At 29.5% G+C, this 23877-nt stretch overlaps 6 protein-coding genes across 13 annotated transcripts in view; 3 read left to right on the forward strand and 3 right to left on the reverse strand.

Annotated features, from left to right (window-relative positions):
* The window catches only part of LOC138179213 (uncharacterized), a 35778-nt gene extending 33692 nt beyond the window's left edge, over positions 1 to 2086 (reverse strand). Inside the window, exon 1 of one of the 2 annotated variants that reach the window (XM_069111781.1) lies at positions 1777 to 2085. The gene's annotated coding sequence lies outside the window, so the exon portion shown is untranslated. Of the gene's footprint in view, positions 1 to 1776 lie in introns of both variants that reach the window. The other variant, XM_069111784.1, reaches the window with a different exon arrangement.
* A 1269-nt stretch (positions 2087 to 3355) lies between these two features.
* LOC138179214 (beta-catenin-like protein 1) lies at positions 3356 to 6193 on the reverse strand. Its single transcript, XM_069111785.1, has 9 exons — positions 5765 to 6193; positions 5258 to 5637; positions 4848 to 5179; positions 4552 to 4775; positions 4246 to 4428; positions 4028 to 4175; positions 3789 to 3955; positions 3545 to 3728; positions 3356 to 3479 (listed from the first exon to the last, which is right to left on the reverse strand). The coding sequence occupies exons 1-9, from the start codon at positions 5792 to 5794 to the stop codon at positions 3391 to 3393; spliced, it is 1737 nt and encodes a 578-aa protein (XP_068967886.1). The 5' UTR covers positions 5795 to 6193; the 3' UTR covers positions 3356 to 3390.
* On the forward strand, positions 6189 to 8193 carry Membrin (Golgi SNAP receptor complex member 2). Of its 4 annotated transcripts, none has more exons than XM_069111791.1 (3): positions 6189 to 6302; positions 6980 to 7234; positions 7401 to 8193. In XM_069111791.1, exons 2-3 carry the CDS (start codon positions 7095 to 7097, stop codon positions 7897 to 7899), a joined length of 639 nt encoding a protein of 212 aa, XP_068967892.1. In that variant the 5' UTR covers positions 6189 to 6302; positions 6980 to 7094; the 3' UTR covers positions 7900 to 8193. The 4 variants fall into 4 exon arrangements, with proteins under 4 accessions (XP_068967892.1, XP_068967891.1, XP_068967889.1 ...); XM_069111790.1 differs by having other exon boundaries at positions 6297 to 6401; XM_069111788.1 differs by lacking the exon at positions 6189 to 6302 and adding an exon at positions 6606 to 6901.
* Positions 8194 to 8383: 190 nt separating this feature from the next.
* On the forward strand, positions 8384 to 10241 carry LOC138179218 (cytochrome c oxidase assembly factor 6 homolog). Its single transcript, XM_069111793.1, has 5 exons — positions 8384 to 8756; positions 9052 to 9161; positions 9333 to 9474; positions 9628 to 9689; positions 10111 to 10241. The coding sequence occupies exons 3-5, from the start codon at positions 9334 to 9336 to the stop codon at positions 10214 to 10216; spliced, it is 309 nt and encodes a 102-aa protein (XP_068967894.1). The 5' UTR covers positions 8384 to 8756; positions 9052 to 9161; position 9333; the 3' UTR covers positions 10217 to 10241.
* Positions 10229 to 15377, forward strand: LOC138179212 (tRNA (32-2'-O)-methyltransferase regulator THADA). Of its 3 annotated transcripts, none has more exons than XM_069111777.1 (7): positions 10229 to 10363; positions 10468 to 11351; positions 11423 to 12185; positions 12256 to 12643; positions 12716 to 12858; positions 12947 to 13098; positions 13160 to 15377. In XM_069111777.1, the coding sequence occupies exons 1-7, from the start codon at positions 10286 to 10288 to the stop codon at positions 15375 to 15377; spliced, it is 4626 nt and encodes a 1541-aa protein (XP_068967878.1). In that variant the 5' UTR covers positions 10229 to 10285. The 3 variants fall into 3 exon arrangements, with proteins under 3 accessions (XP_068967878.1, XP_068967881.1, XP_068967877.1); XM_069111780.1 differs by having other exon boundaries at positions 12737 to 12858; XM_069111776.1 differs by having other exon boundaries at positions 12256 to 12858.
* CoRest (REST corepressor) lies at positions 15317 to 23375 on the reverse strand. 2 transcript variants are annotated; one of them, XM_069111786.1, is made up of 10 exons: positions 23122 to 23375; positions 22526 to 22594; positions 22331 to 22405; positions 22043 to 22257; positions 21779 to 21961; positions 20982 to 21092; positions 20376 to 20464; positions 19883 to 20057; positions 19444 to 19758; positions 15317 to 19378 (listed from the first exon to the last, which is right to left on the reverse strand). In XM_069111786.1, exons 1-10 carry the CDS (start codon positions 23222 to 23224, stop codon positions 19295 to 19297), a joined length of 1419 nt encoding a protein of 472 aa, XP_068967887.1. In that variant the 5' UTR covers positions 23225 to 23375; the 3' UTR covers positions 15317 to 19294. The 2 variants fall into 2 exon arrangements, with proteins under 2 accessions (XP_068967887.1, XP_068967888.1); XM_069111787.1 differs by lacking the exon at positions 20982 to 21092.
* Between the last annotated feature and the right edge of the window lie 502 nt (positions 23376 to 23877).

A 23877-nucleotide genomic window follows, 5' to 3' on the forward strand; every position in this document is an offset into this window, starting at 1 on the left:
ACTCAACCCCTGAATGATTCACTCCTATCAATTTATACAGTAAAGAATCCTCTCGCGGTTATTTGCGCTATAAAGTTGCTTTGAACTTGTTAACCCCCCGTTAAGAGAATTAATATAACTTAAAAATGCTAGAATTACAAGAACAATTTCTTTTTTTACTGAATTTCGTTTCGAAGCGCCAATAATTTTTTATTCATCCTTGTAATCTATATTCGAATACTACTCAAGTAGAACAAAAAATATACAAGTTTTGAACTGAGAGAACGGCCGGTCTAAAAATTATTTCTGTTTCAGAAGTTATATTGAACTCAGTGCAGAATGTTACTTTCACAAAACAGCGTTCAGTTCGCGGACAAAGGAAGCTAAGTTTGAGTTGTAGTTTTGAGTTAATTTACAGGTAAGTTAAGTTAAAGTTTCAATTAGATTATCAAATTTCCCAAATTTGGATTAGAGTTTTGTGTTAAATCTCAATTAAGTTAGATTAAAACATTCAGTTAGGTTAGAGAATAGTTTAAACACAAAATTGTTAATTTTAGACACATCTAGTCGATTAGGTACTATCATTAATAAAGATGTAGGAATCGATTAAAATTTTTTTAATGACCTAAAATAAAGATAAATCTTTTCTCCAAACTTATAATGGGGGAAATGACCTTGAATAATTCAGAGATTTACACGGAGCTATTGAATAAGCACTAAGCAGTAGCTCCAGCGATCACGTGACGAACATTGCTCCGCGGCACGTGCACGTAACAACAAATCGGAAGAAGCAATGTTACGTCACCGATACACAATCGCGTCAGGTACGCAATCGCAAAATTGGTTTTGAGTAGCAAGAAGACACCGCTCAACTGGAGTTACGTTACAAGAGAATGAAGAAGCCCTACGAACGAAAATTATCCAATGTTCATTACATGCGCGAACCTCACGCGCGACTATCGGCCGAATTACAGACAATCCAAACTGCAACGATTAGAATCGCGCAAATAAGCTTCACAGATAAATCTGAAACGATCTAATTTTAGAACACAGTTTAACAACTCGCCGGAATGCTAATCCACGGTGTCAAATACACAGATGGAATTATAAAATTATCCGCGTGATCACCGTCATTCGATATCGTTTTCTTCTATTCTTCTTTTTCCTTCCCTTCTTTATGGCGAGCGAAACGAAAACTTCGTTTTCAACCGTGCTACAGAAACTACATAGTACGAATTTTAACGACACCGTAAAAAGCGTTTATTTTAGGAATGCGATGTGAGGAACAAGTTAGCACCAGAGATGAGTGTATGATAATGTTGTTCGATGGAATATTAACATGGTTCAATCGACTGTCTGGTTGATTGCATCGTAAAATCTCATAATACCGAAACTTAATTTATAATATACCGGATGATAGCTAATTATAAATATGCGACGATTTTATAAATGGCACTAGTCGTTAATGCTAATTTCTATGAACTTTTTTTTGGATATGTATGCTAGGTAAAAGGATACGCATATACGGATACGGTCAACAAGAAAATGTAAAGATGAAGTAAACTGTACATACTTATGCCATAATGAATGGTGTGTGGCAATATTTTCTAAACATCGGGTGTCATATAAATATTGAAAAACCATTCATAAAATAATTTTGAATTTCTGAATCACAATACGTGTTCGTAAATATGCTAGTACACGCACGTACGCACGCTCCGATCCAAAGCACGATACCAATCAATAACATGCACGAATTAATCGTAAAACAAGGGATGAAATTGACAGGTGACATACCGTGGTTGTTTCTTCAGAGGAATTGACACTTTCTCGTAACAGTTTTCTTCAAATTCAGTCGGTTGTAATTGCAACACAAATGGGTGCACAAAATTTACCACTCGCATCACGCACGGATATCGTTTTTCCTCGGCATGTCTGCGACAAGTGTCTTCAACTTTATGCGGTGAATTGTAAAACGTGAAAATTAAAAACAGCGAAAACACCGCGAACCGGCTTACACAACCATCAACCGCACCTCTGAAGCTTGCAACAGCAAACTGGCCTGTCTCGTGCAGCAGACTTTCATGTTAGGGCGCAGCACGCGCTCCGATTGGTAGAGAGCTGGGCGGCTAAACCAATCGCGATCGATCGTTCACCGAACGTTGACCCCCTCTTCCCCACTTATACATATCATAACACATATCTATTTGGCAGCACATTCGAAACAGACAGCTAGAATACCATGTGTGAACACTGTAGATTCTGAACACGTGATTGATAGTAAACGTTAAATTCGATTAATTAAACATCTCTTTTTAGTCTTAATAAGTGCATGTACGACTATAACTGATATAGAACTGAGAGGACACGGTACTACGATTAAGCATACCAATTGTAAGCGCATGCGTCCACGTGGGTTACCATGGTTACGGTGAGTCTGAGAGAAAACGCGCGCATTCTTTTTTTATTACATTTAATTATAAATTTCACGAAATAAATGTTAAATTTTACCATAAATATAGGTTTGCCACAGAGTGTCAAGTACGAAGTACAATTACGTGGTAGATACACGTATCATTCGTAGTTGTGATGTTCGTATTGTATACACCGGGTTATTGACCCGTCATTTTTAATTTTGAGAAATTTAAGTAGAATCTTGTACTTACTTGACAAATGATGAACTCGAAATAGGAAAAGTATTTCTGACAATGAAATACGTTGTCACGATCGTTGAATCGATGAAAGTATTTCACACAGCCACTGTCAACAATGAATTTTTCGTAAAAACCAAATTTTTTTCTACGATAGCAGCTCCTCCATAAACAGCCCGATAATAGAATTTCGCCGTAGTAATTTTGAAAGTTATAAACGGTATCTTCCGATTCGTATGGATGGACAACATCGATTAAACTTGGGATTATCTTGCTCAAAACTGACATGATACAAACAATAACGACTTGTGATCACTGCTTTATTTTCACCCATTTTATTAACGTGCATCTATGATATCGTTACGAAATATTTCATCAGTGGGTGAAAAAATTCTTCGGAGAACTAAAATCAATTATAAATTTTGAGTACAAAGCTTTACGCGCTATCGTACAGCATAGCATTATCAATCATGTTGCTTGATATGAATTAAAACAATAAATTTATCGATTAATCGTCGTATAATTTGATATAGTGCTTACTTCACAACTTACTTGTACACAAAATAAAACTGCGATAAAATATATGACACTCATTTAATTTTTTACGAACGCTTCTTTTAATCTTTGCATATAAAAATGAATATTTCTAATGATATATTTTATACATGTGATAGATAGCCATAGGATTGCTACTTCTGGAAAAAATTTACAAAAAGGCAAAAAGCTTAAAGTTTTTAACTCTTTCATTAAAAAGTATACATCAAAATTTATCGATTAATTGCAATATATGTTGTTGCTCTGCTTCTCTCCATTCCGAATCTCCAGCATCGCCAAGATTTCCCGCGTATTCTAAACAAAATAATTAAATTAAAAGCAAATCAAATAATACTAAAATATTATAATAAAAAACATACCTCGCATGATATGCCTTATAGTTTTTAAAGATGCTCTTCTTTGAGCTAAAATTCGTGTTACTCGTTGCTTAACTGCCGGTGGACAACCGGTACACGCCTCTAATAATACATAATCTACTAATTGTAAAATAAACAATCCACCATCTAATCTTCTCAGGTACGATTCTTCTTCATCTTCATCTTCCTATATCATTAAATATATTATCAAATAAAATATCTTCAAAATTTATATCTTTTTACTAACCTTTGTATTTTTTTCAACTTCCTCCACTTTTTCAAGATATTTGAAATGGAGCTCCATCAATCGATCCACTTTCTCGTAATCATTTTCCGTAAATTTACTCAACAATCTTTGACGTTGTTGGCCTTTGCAATTCCTTAGCATACTTGCTATAATTGATACTACATGCTCTACAACAATAATTATTTGTAAAAATATCGTAGACAAACATAATTAAGGAAAATCTCTCATGGTTTAGTTACCTTCATGTTCTTCAGCTGTAAGCATTCTCTTCCGATTTTTTGTTGGTGTTTTCATGAATAAAGGAAATATTGTTCTCAATCCGAGAATATCAACAAATTTACTACAATTATCTTTTCCATCTGGGCCATTCATTGCGTGATCTAATACCTAGAATATAACATTGTTGTTTATCAATATTAAGAAACAAATTAAATATAAATTTTAACCTGCTACTTACTTTAAGAGAACCATTCCTAGACATTTTTTTTTCTCGCAACATTAAATTCATAAGTTGCAGTCCTTCTCCCCTTAAAAACCTATCTCTGTTTACAGTTGCCATTAAACTTGAACATAATACATTGAATAAATTTTCCATCATTTCTTGCTCCTCAGCTGTTTGAGGATCGTGTCTTTTGTAATACTAAAATTAATAGAAATTATTTTAAAAGCATATAAAAATGTATGGAAAGTATAAAAATAAGTAAAATATAAAGAAAGGAATACAAAAAATATATAGAAAAAGGAAAAATATAAATAATATTACCGCTAATTGTTGTAATAACACATCAATTCCATCAAGTTCACCAAGAAGTAACCTATTCTCTGGTGTGTTTTGCAAAAGAATAGATAAAAGTTCACTAGCATAAAGCTTATTAGCATCAAATGGTGTTTTTGCTTTGATTCTCCTTAGGAGCCATTGCATTAATCCTTGTTTCCCTGCATCTCCACACAGCTCTGGCCTAAACTCTAAAAGATTCTCAAAGATAGCTGAAAAAAATGTACCATAATATTTACTTTAATTTCAAAGTACAGTACTCACCAACTTACAATAATAATTACCTAAAGTATTATAAACTCCATCACTTTCTTCCTTTACTGATTCATCCAGTCTCTCTAAGTTTTGTACAAGAAGAGCACAAACTTGTTGTTCTAATAAAGCATCAATCAATGTATCAGCACCTTCTTGGCTTTCATGTAAAATATCTACATCTGTTAATTCTTGCAAAAGGTCCACTACACCAACTGCTATATCCGTATTCTCATGAGATAATAATTCAAGCAGTGAAGGTACAGCACCTAATTCCACCATTAAAGGATATAGATCTGGATTTGTTGCAACAACATGAAGTTCTTGGAGAGTTTCATGCAGTTCTACTTCTGATTCCATAAATCTATTAAATTTTAAAATATAATTTCAATCTTATATTTTAAGTTTGATCTTTCATGCATAATGCTAGAAAATGATATACTTTTCTGGTTGATCAGGGAATTTTACTCTCATTTCTTGGTTCCTAAGAGCCCTTTTTTCAAATAGAAGAACCATTCTCTTCAATGTTGCTTCATCTAATGCCTCTATTTCTGGAGCCTCAGTTTCTACATATTTTAATATATCTTGCTTTTCTTTCTCTGTCAGCTGTGGTTCAACAACATCATTTGCTGGTGAAGGTAAAGCAGCTCTGATAGGTGTAGGAGGTTCACTGCTTCTAACTGGAGTCACTTCGATTTCTCTCTGTTGCCTTTGACGTGCATGATATGGAGTTTTAATTACTCTTTTAGGTTTCTTAGCATTTTCCCACTCATCTTCATCATCTTCTTCTCCTGCTACTGGTCGTTTTGGTGTATTTGGTGGCTATATGAAATGAACACAGAATAGCAAATAAAAATAACTTGTATGTACTGTGTGTACTTAGGTTAGCATCAAAATTTTAGATAATACAAATTTTCGTATCATAAATAATACGGTTTTACAAACTTACTTTGTACGATAATAATTCACCGATATCCATTTGTAAGAACGATAGATTTCCTTTTAGAAGGTATTACATGCGACAAACACAATTTGGTTATCACTCTCAGCCAATATATATCATGGTCATAAGTAACTCACTGTAAATTTAAAAAAGTTGTATAAACTTTATTATGCAATAAAAATTACACATCCAATAGATTAATTAATCTTTTAATTATATTTACCAACATAAATTTCATTGACTTACAAAAATGTCTTGTATACGATTTAAACCTAAAGATGTCAGTACTTTCCGTTTCATTCAAGCAAACAAGAATTGTTTTATTTTTGATTAAAAAAAAGAAAATTTTATAGTTATTTCATGACTTAATAAATAAAAAAATCACCATGAGCGAGTTTATTTTTTAAAGGTTTTTATTGTATAATCATTTCTTGTGTGGGTGTCTATAATGGTGATATCTACTATGTCTTTTATTCTCCCTAGTGTGGCGCTGTATGAATCTGCCATAGAATAAAGATAAAGTGCGCGAGTCATATGTTACCGTGTAGGTAGATGTGATATGAGAATAGAAAGAGAATGTTGCATAGAGGGCCTGTCTGTGCTTGTCTAATCAGGCACGCTTATTGACGCCACTCGTTGACCGGTTTTACACTTCCATATTTACTGTACGACGTACGAAGTACCAATGTATATGCTTTTTAGACAAGGATATAAGGGGCTTCTATGCAACATTCTCTTTCTATTCATATATTTTTTTCAGCTCACTCACGCACTCTATCTTTATATCTCTATTCTATGGAGTCTGCTTTTTTCTTAATGATGTACTTTCTTGTTACTAATTCGATTCTATTTTCTATGTCCATCATACTTGTTTCTGCATTCATCACGTTGATTGGCGTTGTTATATTATAGCGCATGGCTATTCTGCATTTTATATTTTTTCTGTTTTTTCCTTAATGGTTTCCTGTTGGAAAGTATATGTTAATTCCGTATTCTATTACCGATTTTATCAATGATTTGTATAGTATTAGCATGGTTTCCAGGGTCCGCTCCTTTATTTATATGTGCAATGTATCTTAACACTTTGAGTTTTCTCTTTGGCCTATCTCATATTTGGCCCTCTTCATTTATTTGCTTTTTGAAGTTTGATCTATTATCTTTATTCTATCTAAAAGTTATTGGAAGTTATCCTCTGATAGATTTTGATAACCACTGTTACAGATATCCTATTTGATGATCTGACAGTGACAGTAGTATTTATACGTACACGTCATAACTTTCGCACACGGTCCGACACGAGTTGTCGAAATACGAATGGAACTATTTATTATTAAGTATGGAAACTCTATATCATCAAACAAACAAACTGGTCCAAGAAACACAACATCTTTTCTCACAACTTGAGAAAAAAACGCCTAACCTGGATGTAAAAGAAATAGAAAACAACATAGAATCAAAAATAAACCTCATCAACAGGTAGTTATTTAAAAAAAACTTTTATCTTTTTATGTAGGTAATTATGCAAAGAAGTCATAGATCTATGTAGAATTCATAGATACATTTATTATGCTTGCATGTATACGTGTATTTTATAAAAATATTATGAAATAATAATATACAATTTCATATTCTTACATTTTAGTAATTGCGAGAAATTAGATGTATTATGCCGTAAAGGCCCTATATCTCAAAGACAGAATGCTAAAATGCGTGTGGATCAACTGAAATATGACAGCCGTCATCTCACAGCTGCTTTAAATTCATGGCGCAACAAAATGATTAGAAAGCAAAGAGAAGAAGCTGAAAGGGAAGCATTGCTGTCTAGAACATTTACCACAAATGATCATGTTGATATTATGATAGATCATAATGTACAACACAATCATAGTTTAAGAAATGCAGTTAGTGGTATGGATGATCTCCTTCAAAGTGGTAGTAGTATTTTGGATAGTTTGAGATCACAAAGAATAACTTTAAAAGGGGCTCATAGGAAATTAATAGACATTGGGAATACATTAGGACTTTCACAAACCACAATGAGACTAATAGAGCAGAGAGCAAGACAGGATGGATTTATCCTAGTTGGTGGAATGTTGTTCACATGCTTTGTTATAGTTTTAGTTATAATTTATCTTACATAGAAAATATTACCTTCCACTTTTTAAGTACATAGGATGATGCAATTAACACTATTAATTATTGAAGTATTTTAAACAGGAAATTGTTTTTGGCATTGTATAAAGAAATTTGGTATGTTTTTACTACTATAAGAGATATATAATATATTTGAATTAATAATGTTGAATGCTTCATCCTTCACATATTAATTTGAATGTTGCATTGTGAACCTGAAATTTGTAATTGTTACTTATTAAATATTAATACACATGTATTTGTATGTGTGTACACAATAAAATAAGAATGACAGAGCTATATGTTAACAGTATAAATGTGGCAATTTAATTCATTCCGGTATTAATGTCGTTAATAGATTTCTAATTTTTTATTGATAGTGTATTACCACTTTTATACGAATTTAGCTAGAAATAAATCTCATTCCTAAAAATCACAAATTAATATATGGGTATTGGCAACACTGATATCATTTCCCTTTAGTAAGTAAGTACATGTGGGAATATTAAATATGGATACCCATGTGCTTTTTTATTTGTAAAATAATTGGATTAAAATTCATTTTTTATCCTAATTTAAATGATAAAGTACTATTTTTAGACTGAACACATTAAGAATAATAAATTATGCTTGCAAGGACTTTTTATTTGTGTTGAATATTCATACTGTTTTACAATAAATTAAAAAAATAAGGATTATATATATCTGTAATTTAAAAAGCGAATGTAAATTCGATACAACAAAATTTTATATAATCTTGTGTTGTAGTACTCCATGGTTTATCTTAAGGAAACTAATAATAAACAGGTTAGTTTCTATTTTCCACTATTAGCATAAAAATAAAGTAATCTCCGTTTATATGAAGGTAAAATACATAAATAATACAAATTTCAATTTACTTGTTTTATTTATGTATATATGCCTTTATAATATTAAAAACTTTATAAATTATTTAATAAAATGGAATTTATTGTCCTGAGTAACCTATAACACAGATCATGTTCAATATAATAAATTAAAAAATTAAATCACTAAGTTATATCTCTGAAAGTCGTTTTTAAATTAAAAAGTAAAAAAGTTCAATTTTTCCTTATGATTTTTGGTGTATAAATTACACTATAGTGCTATAAGATTATGTAATCATTTTGTTTTATTTTAAGGTTCTTATTTTTAATTTCTGTAAAAATAAGTATTTGTAACACATTTTGAATTTGTAAGTGAAAATTTATTCAATTCCGAAAAGGTTTCAGTTGTACAATAAATAATATAGGTAAGTGCAAATTAATTCTTTTGAGTTGGAACATTGTAATTTCTTTTTTACTAAAAAATACATAAAAATTTATTTAATAAGTTTGTAAAGCTAAAGGAATGCATATTAATTTAAAAAAGGAAAGCATAAATGTGTAATATATAATTGAATATACAAATTGGATTATTTTAGGATGTCTTTTCCAAGTAAAGAAGATCGTGCAAAATGTTGGAATCATAGAGATGAATATTGGAAGTGTCTTGATGATGGTAAAACAGAAACAGAGTGTAAAAAATTTAGAGATCAATATGAAAAGTTTTGTCCTGCACTATGGGTAAATTTTGTACTTTATTATAATAATTGAAGAATTGTAATATTATGTTTTTCACTTATGAAATATAATAAGTAACAGTAAAGGAAATAATTTTCCTATATGTAATGCCTGTCTCTCTTTCATTAAATCTTCATGTTTATCACTTTTTACTAGGTAAAACACTTTGATCGTAAACGAGAGTACTTGAAATTCAAAGAGCAGCTAGAACAAGGGGGGTATGTTCCTGAAGAACAAAATGCAACATAAAATATAAAACTAATTTAGCAATTGTAATTTATAATTTATTACATTTGAACTAATAGCTATTAAATTGTTTCCAAATTAAGTTTTCTTATTTTTATTACTTATAATAAAACAAATGCAAGTAACAATATTGTCTTCTTATATTGTATGATGATCCTTAATCCATTATATTAAAAGCAGATCATATTTTCTTTCTCAATTATTTTACACATAGAGGCTAATTTTATGGCTGCTGGATGATATGCTTATTTACATTTAAACCAATAATTCATTATCTTTTGAATTTTTAAACTTTTTTTATGGTTTTGCAGGCATTAATTATGTTTTCTATTAATTTTTTTATGTTTGAAAAACAAAATTTTAAAGAATGTTATTATTACATATTAATTGCAGGACATGCAGCCTTGATGGAGACAAAACAGACAAATCTGATGCAACTGCACAAACTTCAAAAGCAGTTTTTAATTTTCAAACAACAAATACAAACACGTATGACTAGGGTACAAAAATATATATAATATACATAATTATTAAATTGAATCTTCTGTTACTAAATTACAATAACAAAATGTGTACAAAAAATATGGAATTGAATTATGTAATCAAAGAGTTACAAACATGTGCAGAAGACACTGCTATTTTCAGAGTTAGTATTTTATGATTCTATTAATGTATAATTTCATTTAAAACGATTAATGTCTGTTAGATTACTTTACATAAACATAAAGTATTTTGTTGTTGTCTTTTTAGAAACTGATAAGCTTTGCTTCATCATGCAAAGAATCCTGGAATGATGAACATTTAAAACAATGGCAACCAGTTTATATACACATTATAGGAGCTTTTGCTTCGAATACAGAAATAAAAAGAGAGAGAACCTTGTTGGCTTCCCATACATTTTTTGCTTTATTGTCAATGCAATCTAATTTAGTATTTCTAAAAGAAACTTTTACAAATCTTTTGAGCTCTAAACATAATGAAGTATACATCTTCAATAAAAAGTATAATACTGTTGAATCCGGATTATTTAAACTGATTTGCGCTTATGGGTATTTACAAGTAAATTGCAGTAAAATATATTCTAATGATATTTGTTTTCTCATTTTCGATGTTATATTTGAGCATTGTATAAGATATACTAAACATTCTTATTTTGCATACAAAATATTATACATGTGGTTGCAACGAACCATAAACACAACTTTTTGGAGTACATATTCAGAAGTAGAGCAGAGACTTGAAGCAATTATCTTTTCAAATTGGTGTAATGCTATCAATGACATAAGTAAGCAAAATTCAGCACTTATTTTTAACATGTACCTGAAAATTATGGAAAACAAATATAATGGATATTTGGAGTATCTGTTTAAGCATTGTGTCAATACAATTTCTTGGCAGAACGAATTAAAATATGATATACTTGCGGAAATTTGCGAAGTTTTGGACAAAATCAAAATTATTACATCTTATGACTTTTTATTTTCTTTATGTACTAGCTTAACAAAATATTATTTGCGTTCTGCTGGTACAAAAGTTTATCTTGCTATTGTAAAAAAATTAAGCGAAAATGAATGGAAAGAAGCCTTTGGAGATATAATGAACTACCTCTTTCACCATTGGGAATCGTCAGAGAAGTGAGTTAAACTACCAAACTTTTACAAATAATGGAAAATTCGAGTGTCAAAATATGGATATTTAATTTCAGTGAAAATCATAATGCTCTTCAGTTACTCTACAAACATTGGCTTGAACCAGTTGTTAAAAAGTACAGAAATCTTTTACCTTATTTATGGAATTTAATCACAGATATAAGAGAACATTTTTTACGTTCACATCTCCAAAAATTGGCTTGTGAAATGCATATTGATCTTCCACAACAAGCAAGGATAGAATGTTATATAAATCATAATAAAGAAATCATAAGATTGAATGGATTTGCCATAAATTGTTATCAAATAACTAGATTATACAATGAAAATAGAGATCAGTTTTTTACAGTACAACATTTTTTATGGCACAATGCAAATAGTACAACAGTGTACATGAGAGATGGGATTGTCAAATATTTTAAAATATTTTATACTAACGTTCTAAAAATGTGTGATAATAATTCAAATAGTATACAAGATGTGTATTACATTACACATTGGTTGCATGAATTCTTTTTGGATTGTTTTGAAATTGGTTCTTGTTATCAAAGAAAAATTCTAGGCTTAAATTTATATAGAGCCATACTTTCATTTACCAATGGCTTTGTCACAAATAAGTCCAATATCGAAAATGTTTTGTGCATTTCATTGCTGGAAAAACATTTAATAATAACTGGAAACTGGAAATTCACAAACAGAAGAAGTTTATTTATCTTATTAAGACTTGTACTAGATTCTGCACTTGATGTCAAGCAATTAGCTGCTTCTATTATTCTTAATTATTTCAATAAAGATATTTTGTCTCATGTAGAAAAGCAGGTAAGAAATTATTCATCTTTTTCTCAACAGTTGGTTTTTCATTTAAAAAAAAAGGACATTATTGATTTAGATATTATTTCACACGGCATTGAAAAATTGTAATTCTTCTAAATTCTATGAAATTGAAAGTGGTGCGGCTCTTATGTCAATTTTAGTAAAATGGTTGCCTTTGAATATTTTACAAGATCATAAGGATTATAATGATCAGTTGAAATATTCGGATTTCTTGTTTAATGAAGCTACAAATCAGTTAATGCAAATGAAAGAAGATGTACTAAAGGCAATTGTTCAAAATAAACCATTTTATGGTGTGATGACTGCTTTATTAAATATTGCTTTTCAAAATGGTCAAGAAAGTTCTAATATATCTTCAGAATTTATTGAAAAAATATTGTATCTATTGGAAGATGCTACAAATTTTTTTCTATATATATTTTCTTCAAAATCCAAAAATACAGGTATATTTTATTCAATTTCATTGAAGTCTAAAATATATCTTGCCTTAGATGAAATTGTAACTGAATTTGTAGAATATTCGTCGTCGTTCGCAGAAATGGGATTAGCGATTAACGAAGCTATTAAAAATAGTAAGATAGACAACATCAATTTCGATGATTTAAGTTTAACTCCTGCACATCAGGTACTCATCTCTTGCATTTGGATGTCTTTAAAGGTAAAAGTTTTAACCTTTATCGTTTAATTTTAATAAATATATCTCTTTGTAAACAAAAGTAAGATAATAAAGCATATTTTCTATGTAGGTCTCCTGTGAAATAGCTTGTGAAATAGGTACATTAATGTATTCCGACGATACAGTTAAACGTTCCGCAAATGTTATCATTACTATATTACTCAGATGTAGACACAAAGGTGTAGTGGAAGCAGCGGGTACAGCAATTGGACAATTAACGAGGTATAATTCATATTGATAGGATAATAGGAAAATTAAATATCTAGCAATTATGTCATTTCAGATGTTTGTGCAAAGAAGCTAAGTATTCTAATTTGCCAAAAACACATATATTGCGTATATTAGAAAATAATTCTATGGATTCTTTAAACATTACCAGAAGAGGTGCTGGATTATCAATTATGTTTCATAGAATTGTCGTTAGCGATAATCGACGAGATAGACCTCTTTTGCATTTTGCAGTACAAAAATTATTAGACCTGTTGGACGATGTTTCTGATGAGAATTTGAAGAGCATAGAATTTCAACACGATTCTCCATGGGCAAGACGTTTATATTTTCTACGAGCTTTAGTAGCTGATAAAGAAATAAACGCACAGTTAACTCTATATATGGAAAGAATTTCACTAACTTGTTTTAAATATTTGGAATCAGAAATATGGACTATCAGAAATGCAAGTCTACAATTATTTGGTTCGATAGTTCCAAGATTAATAGGCCAAAGTTATGGGGATACCTTAGATTTTGGAAATGGTTATTCCATTAATCATTTTGTTACGCATTATCCACTACTTGCAGACTATGCCATGAAAGAATTACGTAGGTTTTCATTTACCTTTACAAGGTTCTCTACTGCTCTATATTTACATTCGAATATCGTTCATATTCTTATACTCCTTTCGAAATTTTCATGTAGTGCTTGCAACTTAATTGATTATTCCTCGCAAAAATATGTATCAAAAGTAAAATACTTACTTTATATGTTGATTGGAAATCCTATTTTCTATGTTAGATTCTTAGCTGCAAAAGCATATGCAGCATTAACAGACTTTTTACAAATTCAACTCGAGCTTCAGAAATTAAAGTGCGATATTTCTTCATGCCAGAGTGTTAATTTAATCCATGGTTATTTTTTAACTATGAAATTTCTCAAAGAAAAATTATCCGTTGAAATTGAAAGTATAAATGTGTGTTCGAATGTTAAGCAATACGCTGATCGTGGATTAGAAAAATCTCCAGAATGGCTGCGATTTCGAAAAATATTACGAATTTGGAGTAATATGTCGAAAGGAGAATGTAGCTCACAAATATGTTACATGATTGAAATGCTATTTTTACAACTAAAAGAATTTATTTCCGATGAGATATCTAAAGAAGACATATTTATTTTCAACGGAAACAGATTTTTACTCTCTTCTGAGAAAATAAAACCAGGATTTTTCCAATTTGTAGACCTTTCTACAAAGTTATATGCTGACTATATAAACCGTACTAATAACGTTAATATTGATATTTTGCATAAAATTTTGTACTCCCCTTGTATCGATCAAAGTATTTCTTTCTTAAATCACGTGTCACATAGCATCCCAATTTTGGAAATTTTACTCAAACGTGTATTGCTGAATGAATACGGATGTAATGAACTACTTTTAAATGCAATGATAAATTACATTTTGAAAACTTTGAAGCATTGGCCGCTATTAGATATAAATGAATTAGATATTACGGAAATAGTAGAAATTTCGTTTATTGAAAAATTAGAAACTGTAAGATATTATAATTTATGGAGTTTAAAATGCATATTGATAATTTTTTCTCGAAACGAGGCAATGATAGACGAAGTACTATCCCATACACTCAAATTAAGTGTTCATGAAGAAGAACACATGAGGCGAATCGCAGTTGAACTTATGCAATTCTTAGTTCATCGATTTGCAGAATTAACAAGCAAAACTAAATTAAGTATTTTACATTGCTGTTTAATTCTGTTGAAAGATGAAATTACGGAGATACGCGAAATTATTGCGGAAAATTTAAGGGCGCATGTTCTACAGACAATTAATACTGAATACAATGCTTTAGGGCATGATGAACTTATATATCAAAGACTATTATCCGAAGTAATGCTGGAAAAATTAAATTTTCCTACGGATAACGATATGAATCTATTTTTCGTAAAATTGTTCACACACAATATTAAGTATTTTGATAGTAACACGACTATTGAAAATCCTTTCTACCATGATGATAATCCTTTTTATAGAGAAGAGTCGAAGTTTCTAAATCTTTGTTTCTATTACATGAAACGAAAGGAGCACAGCCATGATAACTACTCTACAAAAGATAGTACGATAGGATGCGATAATGAAACGCATGAATCGAAATATCAACTGCAACGAGAATGTTATTTCGATGATATGAATTTAGAAACTATTTTAAATACTAAGTATGTAAATTATTTATTAATGAAACGAAAAATTGTAATACAGAATTATAGCTAATAATAATATGTAATGTACAATTTTAATGAATAAACGATAAGCAATAACGGAGTACTCTTTATAACTAGATACTTATAATTTTTTTATTAGGGTGTCTCGAAATAAATGCTTTTTAGCCTATCAAAGTACACAAGAAATATTTAATATGTAGTTCTGAATAAATACATCTGTACATTTTACGGACATATGAATGTGTATACATTCACGAAGCTTGTAACTTCATATTTACATTATGCTACATTAATTGCCTTAAAATATTAGAAAATTTTGAACGATCATAGAATATATGTATATTACATACTGTGTAATTTTCATCCTTTAATATGTCCCATTGTTCATACTTTACCGTATCTACAATTAACACTCTTACACAATGTTATCAAATGTAGTAAATTTATCGTAATATTGTTCAAAATACATAATATTTCTAATCGTTAAACTAAAATTTTGTTGTCCGTGCAAGTTAAAAGTATTGTATAACGTCAATGTGCTTCATGAATTATCAGAACAACCTTACGCAAACATTCTAATAATTGGCAATATATATAGTATATATAAAATTACAAAAATTCAATTTCAAAAGTATATCTGGACATCAAGCAAGTTCATTTGTTTGAAACATCCTTTATTCGCTGACAGCCCATCATCTTTTGTTTAAATGCATTCGTAATTAAAGAAGTATTGAAGAAAGAAGTTCCTTTAGCAGGAAAAGAGGACATCCACATAGCAAAATATTTGAATGTGACTTCCTTCTTCAATCTTAAACTATGAAAGCTTATATTTAATAATATATTTGAACACTGCGCCATGCTTTCGTGTGTGAAAAAATTGCACGTACTAAAAATATGAAAACGATCAGAACATAACAGATTATTTTTCATTGAATATTTTTGAAAGTTAACTTTTGCTTACTTATTACACAAGTAAATTCAAATGCTTTTCTATGTAGGTACTATTCATTAAAAGTTTTAATATTTTACAATCATTACATTATGCTTGAATAGAATATTGTATTAAAAAAAGAACAGAAGATTTCAAATAATTTTCTATTTACTTCTAATCGTACTATATACTTTTTCATTTGAGTTTTGCAAACTATTTGTTTGACAAGATAGTCTTTGTCGGCTATTTCATCCGCCTTCGTGATATGTCGCTAACGATTATAGTAAATTTCTTTGGTGATCATTTCTATTTACATCCATGTTATATAATAATTTCTACGGTGTACCTAATCTCATAATCATTTTCAAGAATACCATCTTTTGTTAAAGAAATCGTGCACACACGCTTGCGAGTGTTTTTTTTTTTTATTAACCGTTTGAGTCCCAAGTAGCGTGATCGCGCTGTTTAGATTTTGTGTCGAAAAGTCCCAGTACATTTGAACGTTACGGGCGACTAATGGTATTTTGTATTTCATTGTTATCTTCTCAATAATTTTTATTGAACAAAACTTGAAATATTTATAAACTTATAGTATGCATATATAATAATTTCATAAAAATATAACATAATATAATTTAATATAATATAATTTAATAACAATTATATAATATTTCATAAAAATAACAAATATGATGAGCGCTATTGCGCCACTTGTTTTTCTTCGCAATTGATTAAGACAAGCGCTATCGCGCTGTTCGGAATTTTTCGATCCTATTTTTTCAAAGACCCCTGAGACTCAAACGGTTAACATTAAGTAGTAGACTCTACCCTAGACAAACATTAAACTAACGGTCTTATTGCTATTGCTATTAATAGTAAATGTGGATGTACACATGAAACTATAAGCAAAGTTACAGGTATATGATGTTTAAATGTTCTTTCGTAAAACAGTAAAAAATCATTGGAAGTAAGTTTATCTTGAGAATGATGTCTAATAATAATTATTTCTTCCAAACTAAATTTATATCTTTTACAATTATTATTAAAACCTAGAAAATTCACGACATAATTTCTTCTAAGATAGAATTGTGTATACGGATTAATATACATACACTTATTTGTTCGAATATTTAAGATTACACAAGCATTTCGGCAAATTTATAAAAACCACCTTTTTTTGTATAAAGATTTTGTCGAATTAAAATTATTCAATATAATTTTTTATTATACAAGTAAAATACCCCTTTTTATAGGAGTACAAAATGTTGTGCTTTTAAATATAGAAGCACTGTCAGTTTGAAGTATGGACAATTTTAGTATACACATAATTTTGCATAATACAATAGAAATATCAGGAACCATTATTTTTTTCTTTTTGTTTTTTATACACATGGATTGAGTATGCAGCAGCAAGCCATAAAAATATATTCTTTTCAATTTGATATATTCGATTTTCAATCTCTCAAGTTTGTTATTCTATAAAACTAATAAAAAAATTTCTATTGTGATGTATTTTAATAAAATATTAAATATTTTTTGTTAAAATGTGAATGAAATTGTATTATTTCCTTGAGCATTATTCTTTTAATAATATATCATTCAACACGATCATTGATTTTATTTTTACGTAAAATAACTTGGCAATGATTGCATTAAATTTTTGCTAGTACCTTCACAAATGATGTGAATCATAATATACGTGCGAATGATTTGAACAGTATGAAATTGTTACAGTTTCAAGTGTTCATAATCAATTATATGAAAAATTTAAAAGTTGGAAGAATTTCTCTTGTTCTCCAAATTTTTATTTACTTTAATAAAGAATGGAAGATTGTCTAATTCTCGCTAAATTTCAATGTTATACCTTGAATACATATTATATAAATAGGAAGCAGTGGGGAAAGAAGAGAAATATCTTCTCAATTTTTAAAGTTGAATATTTTTAAATTTTACTGTTCTTTCCTTCATTTTCATACGCCCAAGAATGCATAGGCACAAGACAAGAATTCTTTTCCGATTTATGTAATTACGAAATAATCATGAAAACTGTTTAAGAACATTTTACATAAATGGAATATAAATAAGTGATTGCTCTCTATATTCTGTTCTTATCTATATATTCTTTTTACTCTAAGTTTCGTAACATAGATCATGTAAACTTTTTATAAACACTTTATAAAAAATTAAATATACAGGGCATAAGTCGACATAAAGTGCATGCAAAACTTGAAATTAATACAAACAAAGCTTCACTGTAGCGACAAATTGTTAGAATAATATCTAGTTAATATTTGAGCATAGATAAAAAATCGTTGAAGACCGTTGATTATCCGCATATGAAATCGAAGTTACTGAACCATACCTGACTTTCTGAATGTTATAAACTATAGCATTTTTTCAATATTTTTACAATTATATCAATCTTTCATTCATTTATTAATGTTTGAATCTTTCTTCATTTAAAGTGAATAATTTTGTTTTTTAAATTACTTTCATTTAAAATGGGACTTCGATATCCCTTATGTATATCTACAAATATTATATGCTACATAATACAGTTGATTTATTTGAAAGAAATTTATTATGCATCCATGATTATGTACAATGGATGTTGCAGACATACTTATTATTCGCACTTGGATGTATTCATCTTTAATCTAATTTATCTATGCTTAGAATTATATACTAGATGTCTTTAATAGAATTACGTTTCTTCCATATTGCTTAATAAAATCCATATTAGACATACGCAAAACTAAGTTTAGCTAAATAAATTCACATATTTTTGTTCCTATTAATTTATTCCTATTCCTTTCTATGAATTATTGATTCACGCATAAGTTCAATGAAAACTGTTGCTTGTACTTGATGTTTCTAATGCAGTATTGCATTAGTATTGCATAACGTAGTAAAATTAAAAATAAAAATTGCAAACTGACTTATGAACAAATACCTTTTACAGAATATTATCGATGATCAAAGTGCCTGTGATTATTCTTTTCACGTTTGCCGGTATTCAAAAGTATAGTCATTTGTTATTTAGCAGTTTGTCCAAGACCTACGGATGATTTTGTTTTTTGAGATGACTCTGCTGTTTCATTAGGCTGATCTACATCCATCTGAAACATTGATATCCAATAATATCTATTAATAATGTAAGCAGAATAAGTTGTAAATATTTTACCTTTTCTTCTTTTTCATCGTCAATTAATATCGGACCGTTTTCAGCTTCATATTCCTTCAAGACAGCATCTAAATTATACCTTCGTCGATAATTTACAAAGAATGACCGCAAATGAGCTTCTGTTTTAGTTCCAATTACATCAGCAATCGCAGAAAAATCTTTCCCATATTTTCGGACACCTTGAACGGCCAAGAGCAATTCGTCATTTGTCCAACGAGCATTTATGCGGCTGGATACTTCCGGTGGTCGTAAATCATCAATACCATCAGTTGTTTTACGTTTCAATGCGCTTACTTGCTGTTTGTTTGATTGTATCTGTGTATTAAAATTAAAAATTTTATTCAGCTAACTCAGATTTTCTTAATCGAACAATAAATTATATAATTTTCCATATAAAAATGTATCCACACGTTTCATATTATTTTATTGTGAAACGTACTTGGCGTTTTAGGCTAACAATTTCGGTGTCAATCGCTTGTAAACTGTTGTTTGCTTGATTGGGTTGACCAGCCAATGCTGCTAAATCATCATGATTAACAACGAGACCGCGAGGTGGTTTTCTTTTATTTGTTCGACCTGGCATGGAACTTAATGGTCTTGCTACACCAGTTCGCCTAAATCATTTAAATAAATTTGTAATGTATACTTCTAATATTTTCTTATCAGTGATATATCTGATCTACAATTACTTTGTTCTTGGAACTTCCTTTAAAATTAACTAACATAAATAAGAATGCTCATGCATTCTTATGAAAGTATATTTTAAAAAGTTTTGTGATACATGTATTATTACTTTACTCATTAAATATATAAAATTAATTTCCTATAATTCTTTAATTCATGATGAAATATATGCATGAACATTCTAATTTTAAGAAAAGTTCTAATAGTTTCTCAATTATTGAAATTTTATTTAACTTGCGCTCACTGACCTCCAGTGCAGATAGCAGCTGTGACACGCATGTCCTTTCGGCGTCGCACGAACACTATGACAAGCAACGCCACAGTTGCTACACGAGCCCTACAACACATAATACCCTTTTAAAATATATTCTGACAATCCCCCCACCCTTTCCATCCGTTAATATTTATCTAACATGTAACTAAACTAATCTTTAGAAATTTTTTATTACGAAAAGAATGAAATATATACATGAGAGTATTTAAAATTCTATGTAGAAACGTTAATTCGGCCCGCCATAAAAAATTAGAAGCTCCGAACTTTTTATAGTTTTATTATTTTAGTTAAACTTTTAAGTAATAAAAAGCCAATAATTTCTTTCGAATTAATAAGTTCATGAGATATTTAGATCTCCCTTGTATTAGATAATTTTTGGGCTTCAACATTTTTTCCTCAGTAAGGTTTCAGCCTATCAATTCTACTATGTAGATTACTTTCGCAAAATTTTGTTCTTTTTGATAAAGAAAAAAAAAAAAGATGTAGGGCAGAGAAATAATAAATACGGGACGGTAAAAATAATAGCAAAATATAATAAGCATACTATGCTATGCAACAGGGTAAGGTTTAGGCTGAGTACCTGAACCTGAGGGGCGTTTTCCGAGTCGGATGGGGCTTTGGCGTCAGTGCCTTGGCTTCCTGGCACAGCTTGGTTCTTTCCACGACGTATTCCGCGGTGGATCGTCCATTTCTAGAACGTTCCACATTTACGTTCATACACGATGCAACGATAATTTAACTAGCTTTAGTCTTGTATTACTGATGTTATATAGATCTTTTTAATAGTTCAGAAAATTATTAAGATACGAAAAATAGAAGTTTAACATTAATGTATCTAAGTTGCATTTTTTAAAATATTATATTAGTTCATTCCATATTCGTCTCTTAACTCATAATTCTGATAATTTTTACCAATTGTAGATCAGTGTTTTTATCATTTTCGTATTATTCACCGCATGGAATACGTTACCGTGTGGATACATTTTTTAGACACATATTACTGCATATTAGATATGTACGATTTTGAGCCAGTGCCATGGCATTAAAATGCAGCAAGAGGAGAACACTACCACACGCAATAGCACAAACGTTAATTTACTTAACATAACGTGATAAAAAAAAATAGCAAAATTAAAATGGAAACAAAAAGCTCTAACTTCGTTTGTAAAAAAAGTTAACAAGCAACGAAAATAAATTTGTTATTCTAATTAATAAAACACAATTTCATATTTGTAATTACTAAAATATTTAAAAACTGATATTTTATATTTTATAATATGAAATATTATTCTAGATAGAAAGAGAGAGAGAAAATTTATTCTTTTTCATGGACATCAAGTGCATGCATTTGTTAAATATCTGAAAAATATGTCTTACTTTTTCTTCTGATTCACTGTCAGTATTGGAACCTAATTCACTCCCATTTTCACTACCATTTTCTCCTTCTTTCCCACCACTCGTTAGTTTCCTTGCTTGTCTATCCATTAGTGATGTTCTAGTCCTTGTCTTTTTCCAGCTATAATAATATTTAACAAGGCTGGCAATAGATTTATCTGGTAACTGTAAATATAAGACAAAAAAATTACCAATTTTTTATATAATTCTTGTATTTTTTAATTTTTAATTCAGGAAAGATTCTACCATTTGACGAATTCGATGGAAGCTTTTCCCATGAAACTGAAATGCTTGTTCAAAAAGAACTTTGTCCTCTACTGTCCATTCATCAGGGAATGGTGTAAAATTAGCTAAATCTAATACAGCACGCTCTAAGTTATGTTTGTGCCAAAATAACATTCCTAATGCTTGTTCTCCATTATAGCCATACTTTTCCTTTGCTAATATGATATATTCATCCACTATAAAGAAAAGAGAAATTTGTAAGATATATGTATTATAAAAAATCAAATAAATAAAACAGTTGATATTTACATTTTTGATCAGGTATATCAGTAGTAGGAGACCATACCAATAATGCTCTATCAGGACACTGATCCAATCGTCGTTCTAAAATATAAAATCGATAATTATGAAAGTAAAAATATGAACTTGAAAGAAACTTTTTTTTAAATTACAATGTATATGTAAAAAGAACCTGAAATTAATAATTCTGTTTAAATAACATACCACTGACTGGAACAAATTCTGGAACAATAACTTGATAATCCCTTCCAACACGGATTTTCTCTGCTGGAACTTAAAGAAATTATAATTTTTTAAAAATGTAAAAATTTCAAATTAATGGAAAAATATAAGTAAACTTATTGTATAGTTTGTTAAGACATGAAGTTCCAAAAATTTTTTTTTAATTTATATTTTATTAATACATATACAGTAATATCTACCAATTATTTTAATATACAATTACATATATAAAGACTCAATTATACTTCATTTAGTTCGATTAAAAAAAATAATATATTATTACAACGATATATAGAAATAAAAGTTCAATAATACCGAAAAAGTGAATTAAAATTGTTTCATAAAGATATTCACAGGAATTGGCTGAAAATGGGAGAAGCTTAAAAAGAGGAGAAGTGGGGCGCGCTGTTTGAAGATCCTTACGGATTTTCGCATTCGATCAATATAAAAGTATGCAAACTTCCAAAGGAGAACATATTCTTAGAGTTATTGCATATTTATTATATATCGATTGAAATAAGGATTAAGAAGATCACGCTAATTATAATACTAATTGAAGTGCAATATGAAATTAGTACCTCCGTCTTCTTCGCTCGAGGATTCCGTCTGTCCATTAGGGCTGGGGCCCCTCGATCTGCGCCCATTTCTAACATTTTCTGAGTTTCTCTCCGCCAGAACCATCCTCCAACTTTTCTTCGATTTACTTTGTATCAAATTATTACCCTAGCAAAGAGATTTTTGTACGGAAAATCAGTAAAACCTGCGATGCAGGCGATAGCTTGAAACTACACCGTGTTCGGTAGAATCCGACTCACGCTTCGTGCGACCGTAGCGAAAGTAAAATGGCTGCTTATGAAAGTGATCCGATTGGTCAACGATTTACTAAGTAAAGGTGGCAACGTATATTTTCAATGTATTTCGAAATGAATCGTATTTAAAAAAAAAAAACGAATATTTGCAATAATTTCTTTGTAATTATAATACAAGTATTTTCAATTGAACTTATACATAACTTAAGCAAAACAATTTTATTTATACATGCAAAAATAATAAAACATTCGATTCTTAACACAATTACATTAGTAATATATAAAAATACATAACGTTTTGAATCAATTTAGAAAAATCTATTTATTTTCACAAAATGAACTATTATAATTGTAAAATATTGTTATATTGTACAAAATATATTATTATTTTATCGAATCATGAATGAAGACATACATATTAATTTCAATAATCTATCCTATAATTATATTTGGAATACGCCAACTAAAACCCTAAACAAATGATACTGATGGTAATAAACAAATGACTTGAAGTTATGTAATTCG

Source organism: Bombus flavifrons, chromosome 4, assembly GCF_040668555.2.
Source record: "Bombus flavifrons isolate JBK064 chromosome 4, iyBomFlav1_principal, whole genome shotgun sequence".
NCBI classification, from domain to species: domain Eukaryota; kingdom Metazoa; phylum Arthropoda; class Insecta; order Hymenoptera; family Apidae; genus Bombus; species Bombus flavifrons.

Bases quoted from the DNA above. Each gene is read 5' to 3' on its own strand.
- LOC138179214 (XM_069111785.1), bottom strand. From the start codon at position 5,794: ATGGATATCGGTGAATTATTATCGTACAAA. The intron at 4,776-4,847 runs GTAATTATTATT...CATTTTTTTCAG, and splicing joins TGGAGTTTATAATACTTTAG to CTATCTTTGAGAATCTTTTA. The intron at 4,176-4,245 runs GTAAGTAGCAGG...GTTATATTCTAG, and splicing joins CTAGGAATGGTTCTCTTAAA to GTATTAGATCACGCAATGAA.
- Membrin (XM_069111791.1), top strand. From the start codon at position 7,095: ATGGAAACTCTATATCATCAAACAAACAAACTGGTCCAAGAAACACAA. The intron at 7,235-7,400 runs GTAGTTATTTAA...CTTACATTTTAG, and splicing joins AAAATAAACCTCATCAACAG to TAATTGCGAGAAATTAGATG.
- LOC138179218 (XM_069111793.1), top strand. From the start codon at position 9,334: ATGTCTTTTCCAAGTAAAGAAGATCGTGCAAAATGTTGGAATCATAGA. The intron at 9,475-9,627 runs GTAAATTTTGTA...ACTTTTTACTAG, and splicing joins AGTTTTGTCCTGCACTATGG to GTAAAACACTTTGATCGTAA. The intron at 9,690-10,110 runs GTATGTTCCTGA...TATTAATTGCAG, and splicing joins GAGCAGCTAGAACAAGGGGG to GACATGCAGCCTTGATGGAG.
- LOC138179212 (XM_069111776.1), top strand. From the start codon at position 10,286: ATGTGTACAAAAAATATGGAATTGAATTATGTAATCAAAGAGTTACAA. The intron at 12,859-12,946 runs GTAAAAGTTTTA...TTTTCTATGTAG, and splicing joins GCATTTGGATGTCTTTAAAG to GTCTCCTGTGAAATAGCTTG. The intron at 13,099-13,159 runs GTATAATTCATA...ATGTCATTTCAG, and splicing joins GCAATTGGACAATTAACGAG to ATGTTTGTGCAAAGAAGCTA.
- CoRest (XM_069111786.1), bottom strand. From the start codon at position 23,224: ATGGTTCTGGCGGAGAGAAACTCAGAAAATGTTAGAAATGGGCGCAGA. The intron at 20,058-20,375 runs GTCAGTGAGCGC...TAAATGATTTAG, and splicing joins AGCTGCTATCTGCACTGGAG to GCGAACTGGTGTAGCAAGAC. The intron at 19,759-19,882 runs GTACGTTTCACA...TTTAATACACAG, and splicing joins TTGTTAGCCTAAAACGCCAA to ATACAATCAAACAAACAGCA.